Source organism: Rhyacophila brunnea, unplaced genomic scaffold (genome assembly GCF_057557595.1).
Source record: "Rhyacophila brunnea isolate RB1 unplaced genomic scaffold, BYU_Rbru_1.0 scaffold_13, whole genome shotgun sequence".
NCBI lineage: Eukaryota > Metazoa > Arthropoda > Insecta > Trichoptera > Rhyacophilidae > Rhyacophila > Rhyacophila brunnea.
In genome coordinates this window covers 18,042,266-18,052,456 of record NW_028232785.1, presented here as the reverse complement: position 1 = coordinate 18,052,456, position 10,191 = coordinate 18,042,266, and the positions used below count along the sequence as shown (strand labels likewise).

Genomic DNA, 10,191 nt, shown 5'->3' with positions numbered 1-10,191 from the left:
CCTTTCCAAATTGTCGCAGAACACCTATTCAGGTTCGGCGGAACACTGGTGTTCCGCGGAACATAGTTTGGGAAACCCTTTGTTAGAGCAACATTCAACTCAATGCGGAGTGTCTGGTACCTACAATTATTGTATTTGGTCAAAAAAAAATCCGCCTTTTCGATGCTTGCATTCTGACGGTGCTGCTTTACAGTAGCCAATTATGGCACCTTACAAAGATTCAAAGCAACCATTATAATACTGAACTTTGAGAACAGATGTTTGCGACGGATGCTGTGTGTGCCGTGGTATGACTTAAGGAGTAACGAGGAGATAAGAGAGCGAACTGAGCAGCCTTTTATCGCTCTGAAAATGAACTGTGACGTTGGACCTGGCCCGAAGAGAACCTCAACATGGCTTGCCTGTTTTTCAAGCCAATCAGATTCTGGCATCCTGGAAGACTGCTAAATACTGTCAATATAGTGTATACGGCGGAGCTACGGGATGATCGTATGACTGGAACGATGCAAGAATACTGGCGAGCGACACAGATTCAGTTAGGCACCGTGTGGTGTATATATCCTCCAGTTAAGCGGCTGAAGAAGTTAACAGTTTTTTTTTTTGTATACCTATATGTTGGTAATGTTTATTTTGTACACGGACGGCTGATGTAGTCGGACTTGACTGGACAATTTCAAAAAATATAGACCATAATAAAAATATTGGGGTTGCTGTGTGAAGAAAAAAAATTTAAATTAATTATGTTAAGTTATGTACCATAAAAAGGGGCAACATTAGACCATTGACAGTAAATTATTGTTACTTCAGTTCATCTGAAATACACATTTTTTAACATTAAACTCATTTGTACTTTTAATTAAAACATTTTGTTTCAATCTCGTAATAAAACCGCAAATTTTACGTTTTACTAATTTTATTCTAATCTTGCCTGTTTCGGTTTTATAAAGATATTTTTTATTCTGGCAACATTTTAAGTATTTGACAGCCTATTAAAATGTCAATAAAAACAAATTAGAACGAGCTTGTATTTTGTACGATAAAAGTAATATATACGTCTATTCAATTTGACCACGACATGGATCCTGACAGAGGTCCACAAGTGGTAACATATGATGTAGAATGGGTGAGTTTTTTATGATAAAATACGCGCTATTTTATAGTAATAGTTGTGTTCAGAGAGACTAATAATACCTACTGACCTAGAAAAACATTGGACATGTCAAAATTGCTTTTAAATAGCTATAATATTGCTCTGTTTTTTTGTATTACGTATAGGTAAACCCTAAATGTTCTATAAATTCTTTTAAAATTAAACTAATTATTGGGACTTTGGCTTATCGCTGATGAAATGTGCCAGTATCTTTAGCTGTTTGGAAGCTGCCACGAGTGTTCTATTACATGATTTTATCCGCGACAATCTTTATTCCACCCATCATCGAATCACGGAAGTGTCTCATGAATGATTTCGTGGACGGGATGTTTTTCTCGAGACTGTTCCGCAGCCTCCTGTGACAGCATTCAATTCATATAATATACTTCTTTCCGTTAAATAGTATATTATAGAAAATTGGGGTCTTTTTACTCGTTCTCCGCCACCGGCCGCTGTCATCTGTCAGTGAGCGCAGTGTTGCCAACCGAACTATAATTATAGTACATTTTGGTTCGCGTACTATTCGAAAAGGTACATTTTCGTCCGCGTACTATTAAAAAAGTATAGTACGTCAAAAATACCACAATTTTGAAAATTTTTATTAATTGAATTCGCCGGTTTGGTTGGGGGTGTGAAGCGAGGGACGGTGTATAATATAAATAATATAAGATCTCAGTGTGCGATTTTAGTCAATGGACGTGGTTTTGCGTTGTATACCTACTCTAAAAAACTAACGTGACAGTTAATGACGGCGGCCGGTGTTAGCATTTTTCGGTCGTAAGAGGTGTTATAATTAAGCAGGGCATCGGAATTTCTCGAATTCTCCGTTATGTTTATGTGACAAACAAAAAACTTTCATTTTCTCTACACGTCCTATAATTTTTGCCGAAATACTATAATGGCTTGGACCGCGTACTATAATTCGATGACAAAAAGATAGCTAAAATTCAAAATGGCGACTGACAGATTACGATGACGGAGAACCAGTAAAAAGCACCGAAAATTGTATTAATTACATAGTGAATATGCTTAAAAGTTAGGTGCTTACTTAAGATTTCATACAATTTGCTTAGAATTGCGAAGCATAGGTAATTTTTGATGTGTTTTAAAATTGACAATGGTTTTGTAATGTCTAATAGCCCGTGGTAGATTTTTGGGTTTCCACCGTGTCTCCTTCTTCCTTCTTTACTCGACGTTTCGGGCTCGTTGCAGAGGCCATTATCAAGAATAAATGAATGAAGAATGAATGTCATTGATGTACTACTGGATGTCCAACGTCACATTTCATTTTCAGAGCGATAAGAGGCTGCTCGATTTGCTCTCTTATCTCCTCAAGTCATATCACGGCACACACAGTATCCGTCGCAAACATCTGTTCTCAAAGTTCAGTGTATTATGGTTGCTTTGAGTCTTTGTAAGGTGCCATAATTCGCTACCGTAAAGCAGCACCATCAGTATGCAAGCATCGAAAAGGCGGCATTTGTTTTTGACCAAGTACAATTGTAAGTCCCAGACACTCCGCATTGAGTTGAATGTTGCTCTAACCAGTGAGCCATTCCCATTCGGATAGTAAGCTCTCTTTGCAAAATACCATCTCTCGTGTTATGATGAGACCATTTAGTTACCTATCCATCTGCATAGATACAAAAATATAACATTTTTCAGTGCTGACCCCGTCAATTCGAAGGAGAATACATTGTATTACCCCATTGATATACTACTAAAGTTCCCATACAAGTGTCATTTTAAAAATGTACCACAAAAGAAGATATTACGAATATCGTCTTATAATATTTCCTTGTACCTAGGTACAATGCGTTAAGACCGTTAACATAGATTCCCCGAATTTCACCCGTATGGCCCTTTGACGTGGGTCTGAAGGAAGAATGATAAAATAGGGGTAATACATTGATATACTACTGAATGAATCATATGCTTCTTAAAATGACGCCTGATTTTCAGCGACTCGGCCAGTGTTAAAACTTACTGTTTTAATATCAGCGGACTCGATATAAGCTCACTTAATATTTGTTCTGAAAACAACCTGGCAATAATTATGAGTAAGCCCGATCTAGCTTGCATCTTACTCTAACTAATAGTCAGCGCATGACGACTTGCTCTGTCCGCTCAGACATGAATTTTTGGTAGCTTGCAAGCTTTGGGTTGCAGACACCCTTAGGGTCACTATTTCAAGAACGCAAATTTAGTTTTACAGCCAGGGCAATACGGGTGAAATTCGGGAATCCATGTTAACGGTCTTAACGCATTATACCTACAAGGAAATATTACAAGACGATATTCGTAATATCTTCTTTTGTGGTACATTTTTAAAATGACACTTGTATGGGAACTCCTCATCTTGTAGTATATCAATGGTGAATGTAAACGTTGCTCTAAGAATGTCAAAAGGAATCCGATTAGCTAAGAGCAAACGTTTCTCAGAATAATCTGTCAACCGTTACAACCAGGGATACCGGCTCGAATATTAGATTTTGCTGATAGTGCCGGAAGCCATGACGTTTTTAACCGTAATCCATCATCCCTATTAATATTTTCAAGGTTTCTATGGATTTCAATGGCCTCCTTTACCAATCGTGCGAAATATCCTTTATTCGGACCCAATATCTTGGTTTCAAAGTCAAATTTGTGTTTTAAAAGTGTGTCAAATTTGAAACGTCGACTAAAGAAGGAAGAAAGACACACGGTGGAAACCCAAAAATCTACTACGATAAAAAACAACCGTGAAAGCCTCAAACATTATGTCTAATAGCAAGCAAGAAAATGCACGTCTAAACACGTATTATCGTGCAAGTTGCAAGATTGCATGCACGGATCAAAAAAGTTCAGCAAATTCTGAATTTTCTCACGATAGTTGGAACTTGTGTGATATCTACTCCTGCGCAATAGAATGATAGTGACGAACCTGCCGGAAAAAATATGAAGTACACCGCGCAGAGCATTTTGAAGTTTACTAATTGTCATAACCTTTCAAATAGCGCAATACAATGACAACATCGTGTCTCTCTTACGCTTGAAGAATGAGATTGGTAAGACAGTCGGCACTTATACATGTAAACAGTTATTATCGTGTTTGTTTAATTACACACAATTGGTGCCAGTATATCCATGCGTGTGTACAGGCACTGTATACTATCTGGATAATTACTCTTTGCTGATTATCGTGCCAATTTCATTTTACAAATAGTTAGCGAGACGCGCTTCTTGTTGAGTGTGCTATGCGGTGTAGTTAGTAATTTGTCCGGCCGGTTCACGACAATCGTTTTAATGCATCGCGCAAGTTGCTATCCCATAAAATTCAGAAACCAATAAACTTTATTGATCTATACATGGAATCTTATGACTTACAGAATAATACGTGTTTACACAAGTATTTTTTTGATATGGCCTCGATAATATGTATTGTCAGCAGTAAATCTATGCACATGTCAACGGGCTGTTACTTTATGTATCGCCTCTCATTTGGGTGTTGATACGTGCCTGATTCTAGAGAAAGCATTTAATAATTTGACATATTTCTCTTTTTAGGCCGATGGTTACGCTGTTTCAGGAGTCAAAAAAGCAACGTCAGATGTCACTGCACTTTCGACAATTTGTTTATCTGGAAATGAGCACGCACCGCCATTTTGCGACGACATTAAAATAAAGAAAGAAAATATCGACAAAGAGGTTTTAGTCATAGAGTACGAACAAGAGAAAACAGATGAGGGCCGCAACATAGTAGATATTGATACAAATCGAGAAGTTAAAGATGAACCAATCGAGGTCGATTCAAATACTGTCTCAGGAGAGACGCCATTTTGTAAACAGGTAATAAACAACCATCGGAAAGAAGTTTCAAAATTAGAATTGGCTGTAAAAATAAAAAAGATGACGTTCTATAATCGAAATTTTGTTTGCTGTGTGTGTTATCAGTTTTTTGCGTCACCAATTGTTTTAAATTGTCATAAACTCGTGCACAACAAGCGCTTCTTTTTTAAAAATGTCAGTCAAATTGTACAAATCGACAAAAAATATCAAACCGATTCCAAACAAGTGAACATTAAAAGGGTTGGCATTGAAAATGTAGGCGTGAATTTTAAAATTAGTAATGCTTTGAAAGAAACACAAAATAGTAATCTTATGCCAAAAAATAATCAAATCAAATGCGAAAATAATGAAATTAAATCAAATATTAATGGGATGTTTGAATGTAATGTTTGTAAGTTCGAATCGAGGTCGTATAAGCATGTTCGGTCACATCAGATAATCCACACGTGGGACGAGATGTACACGTGTGATAAATGCCCTTACAAATGCAAGCTGTTGAAAGAATTGGAGTCGCACACGAAGGAAGTCCATAATAGTGAAATAATTTTGAAATGCGACAGTTGCAAATACGAATGCAGGTCTTCGAATGATTTCGAATCGCACATGGTGACGCATACTTGGAAAAATTCGTACAGATGTAACTGTTGCGAATATAAATGTCAGTCACATAAGAAGATGATTTTACATAGTAATACACGACATGTTGTCAAAGATAACGGTGTTACGATAAAATCTGAAGATATAAAAATGGAATAAGCCAATATAAAATAACGTTACTCGTGATGGACGATCTAGATGATTTTGTATTTATCGGAACAATTTGTCAGATTAAGAAACTTATTCGGAAGAGAAAGCTGAACCTCCAACAGCTCGGCGACCACGAGAGAAAGGAAAGAAAGAAGGAATAGGGGGATTTCTTCACTCAGCTTTTTCCATTCACCAATTCATCTTTCATGTAGGATATCAAACGGAAGCTCAATGGAGCTTTATTACACTTTCCTTCAACACCAATATGAGACAGTGACTGTAAGGAGATATGATTCTCAAGTGTGGAAAAAACATGGCTTGATTGATGATTTACATCTATGTATATGATAATGCGTATTAAAGTTGGCATCTAAACGAAACATGCATTTAATTTTAGTTATATTTGAGAATGTTTGCCTGACCGTAATTAAGACGTAAACCAAAATCAGGTTCAAGATCAGGTAGTTTATTATATAATATATGTGTTGAGGCGGCTAAATGTTACAATCAGTAAACCATCTGAACCGTCAAAAAGTGCTATATTGTTACAGCACTCTTCTTGGCTGTGTTAACTTTTAGAGCGAGCCAGATAGTTTTGAAGGCTAACTTATTGTAACAATTATAATACCTCTTTTACGTTTTTTAAGGGACTGGAAAAAAAAAACCTAATTGGAGGGAAAATGTAAAAGGGGGGTATTGAAAAAAAGAACATTTAAATTTTGTTTCTAAAAAAATAACGTTTTATTAAAAAACAACATTCAATTAAAATTTTTATTGAAAAAATCATGTACAGTATAACCTCGTTTTTACGTGCCCGGAATTCACGTTTTCCCGGCAATTGCGTGTATTTTTTTCAGTCACGAAAAATCGTTCGAATGTCACGACCCAATCCTTGTCAAGTGCGCGTAACTCGCATATTTTGAATATTTCCGACGTAAATCGCGAGAAAGAAAAACGTAAATGCGGGTATTAAATGTACTGAAATACATCGGGACTGAAAAAATCACACGCAATTGCCGGGAAAACGTGAATTCCGGGTACGTAAAAACGAGGTTATACTGTATGATAAAATACCCTCGATAGCCGCCGATAGCAGCCTTGTGTATAGAATATATGCGATGGTTTAAATAGCGAGTAGTTTAGCGCATGTTATAATTTGAAAGAATAAGTTGAATTGTACGTCAAATAGTTTTAAAAATTTCACGGAAAGTGTTATTATATTTATATAACATTGATTTTCATAGAATGATGTAAAAAGTACTGTATTTTGAAAAAATACTATAGTAGACAGTATAATTCACTTTTGAATCCTACAAAATTATAGTGTTTTTGGCTTATTTTGCATTACAATATTCATTCAGTTGGCAACACTGATGTGATTATACGCTAGCACTTTTATCATGAAAAATCGTATTTTAAACTGGTTTTAAGAATGCAATGCGCAAGCTACGCATGCACTGCGATGCATTCATCTAGCGAATACCGAAAATGCCAGAACGTAGTGAGGACTATGAAAAGGAAGCCAAAAAACATAGATGCTTATTTTGTGGACTTTCGTTACTAATAGGTAGTAGGGTTTTGCATCGCGATGTGCCAACTCTATACAAAGTATTTTTCAAAATCTCCAGTTTCAAGGATGAGACCCAAACTGACAAAAAATAGATTAAAAACTAACCTGATCTGTGCCGGAAGGTTTTGTATGGCGGCAAGTGAGAGGCTGCGAATTTTTTAGCAAAAATAAACCTTATAATTTTTTTTTTTTTTAAAATAAAATGAAAGTTTAGCATAAACACTTACTAATCATATGCTAAATGTCTCATTAATGGACCAGTTCCAAATTTTAAATTATTCAAAACAAACGCCTGAGACTGGCATTCTGTCTTCAAAGACAGGCGAATAAGTTCGCGTTTTTTGCATGGCCGGCATTGTACGCCTGACCATATCCGCGAACTAGTTCGCTTTGGCAGAGAACCGGTTTTAAAGACTATGGCGACTGGTTTATGCAGCTGTATGTTATCAATTCTTTGTCATGTTGACTGTCAAGAAATCAAATTATATCTCCTGTATTTTGTAAAGTAATTATCTTCTCCCAAGATAGAATTTATCTCTTACACTTATAATGACATCCGGAGGACCGATCGACTAGAAAAAATCAGATCATTATTAGTTCAATAAAAGCCACCGTGTCCAGAAATTTGAACATAAGCAGTTCGCTGTATCACACTTCACCATAATATGTTGTATCAGAAATATATGACCGTATATTAAAGACCGTCCAACATCTTTGAGTCGTATAGTACTGACATAAAATTCATGTCTTAATAAAACACGGTTCTTGTCAGTTTACACTTTACAGGAAGCAGCAAACAAATTTTGAAAATAGCCGATATACTGGATTATTTGTTAGGTTAGGTTTTCATTCTTGAATTCATGAATTTTGCCAAAATCAGCTATGAAAATTGAATGAATGTTGAATCTAATAAAATTGGAGATCGTATATTATACGGTGATCTCTTTCCGGGTACAAGCTGGGCTCAAGGTACGAACACACAGAAGATAAAGAGATTAAAATTTGTTAGTATAAATATCTGCATTATTGTATATTCTGTACCAGTTGACAATGTCTCTCTGAAACGGATAAAACCAGTCATGATTAATATTAAACTAACCTAAATTAGTACTACATAATATTGTGTTTTATTTTTTTAAAAAATGTCCGATCCTAAGATCATAATATTATGATCCTCCAAAGAGTGTAAGTTTGTATTAACGATTTCTTGTGTTTTACGAGAAATGGATGTTAGCCACTTGCTCAACTTATTAGGCCCATACTCTGACTCCAAACACACATTGACAAAATAATTGATGATGATTCAAACCTGGGACCCACAACATTGTCTAGTTAGCCGCTTGGCCATTGCATGTTATTTTTTATTAACACAATGTATTTCCACCAAGAATTGACATTTAACAACATAAGGCTAAGCCAAGGCCCACCAACACGAAACTGTAAACTTTGTAGTGCTAGTCTAGCATCTAAAGCGTCAATTACATTGAGCTTCTTTACGAGCTGTTTGTTGGCGAATTTAAAAGCAGGCGATTCAGCTACTGCGATTTGATGATTACACACAAAACTTTTCATTCGCTGAGAAGCCACAAGCCAGTGACTATTTTGACAGAATGTAGTTCGTTTTTTTACCGGGAGGTTGCTACTGCGCAGACGCAGTAGGTCCACACGCCGGCGTGTAGCGTGTAATGTTGACCGGCTTTCAACTTTTCTCGGTAGAGTGTTTACAACCTGCTTGTTCGATGATTACACTGGGCGTCTTTACAGGCAGATTGTAAATTCGCCAACAAACAGCTCGTAAAGAAGCTCAATGTAATTGACGCATAATGAAGGGTCAGTGAAACCGTATACTGAACTTCGAGAATAGATGTTTGCTGTGATATAACTTAAGGAGTAATGAAGAGATTAGAGAATGGGCTAAGGAGCCTCTCATTACGCTGAGAGTGAAGAGGTAATGTTGAACCTGGCTATCTGGGCCTGGTACATTTATACTCTTACTAAGGGCGGACATCTTCAAAGAAGAAGAAGAATACCAATTAAAACTTTATTCAAATAAACCTTCGTACATTACCTCGTAACTTTGAATTGATGTTCAACTCAATAAAATACTCATACAACACATAAGTACTAAATGGATATAAATCTGATTTAAAAACAGAATAAAATTGTTTGTTGCCTCCCGAAAAATTGTAATTATTTAGATACATGGTTGTAGAAAAGATGCGATGACATTTTAAAATGAAACATTCTAATGTTTCTGAATAATCTATGTTCAATAAAGATTGTTACATTCTTAAATCTTGTGAATTATTTATTGGCATCAACACAAGCAGGCATGTAATTAGACTCCTTACTAAATAGCTGGATCGCGGCCCCTACATCCCCCAGGCCAGGATGTTTGGCGGGCGACCCTACCTATCCCTTAGTTTAACGGCAGTGTGATGCTCTACAGTAGCGTTCCACAAATAGTATTTTATGAACCCAAGACTTGCAAGGTAAAATTATGGGTACTCCATGCATTTTTGAATAAACCCATCCGTTATTGGGTTGTCAACACTCGTCATCATATTATTATGAAGTACTGATCACGACCACGTTTTGTGTTAGCCCTTCGCCATATTAGGTAGCTATTTTTATTAGTCAGGAAACAGACTAAAAATAATTATAAAATAAATTTCTACTCTTGAATTATTATTGAATTACGGTAGAACCTCGATTATCCGGATTATTTTCATTAAATGACAAATTGGATATAATTGATGCTTTGAATCACGGTGACTCGTGACGTTATCTATCTAATAAATATGGTGTCGGAACGTCAACTACCGCGGATATAAAAAAAACAAAGTGAAACTATTATGAAGTTTACTAACTGTTTAATGTCAGAAGATGGAAGCTC

At 36.2% G+C, this 10,191-nt stretch overlaps 1 protein-coding gene across 2 annotated transcripts; it reads left to right on the top strand.

The window, feature by feature from the left end:
• The first annotated feature begins 1,013 nt into the window (after positions 1–1,013).
• Positions 1,014–8,411, top strand: LOC147076744 (uncharacterized). 2 transcript variants are annotated; one of them, XR_015069358.1, is made up of 3 exons: positions 1,014–1,123; positions 4,697–6,362; positions 6,778–8,411. XR_015069358.1 is itself a non-coding variant. In XM_085940424.1 (2 exons), the coding sequence occupies exons 1-2, from the start codon at positions 1,076–1,078 to the stop codon at positions 5,732–5,734; spliced, it is 1,086 nt and encodes a 361-aa protein (XP_085796550.1). In that variant the 5' UTR covers positions 1,014–1,075; the 3' UTR covers positions 5,735–6,373. The 2 variants fall into 2 exon arrangements, 1 of the variants encoding a protein (XP_085796550.1); XM_085940424.1 differs by lacking the exon at positions 6,778–8,411 and having other exon boundaries at positions 4,697–6,373.
• Positions 8,412–10,191: the final 1,780 nt, after the last annotated feature.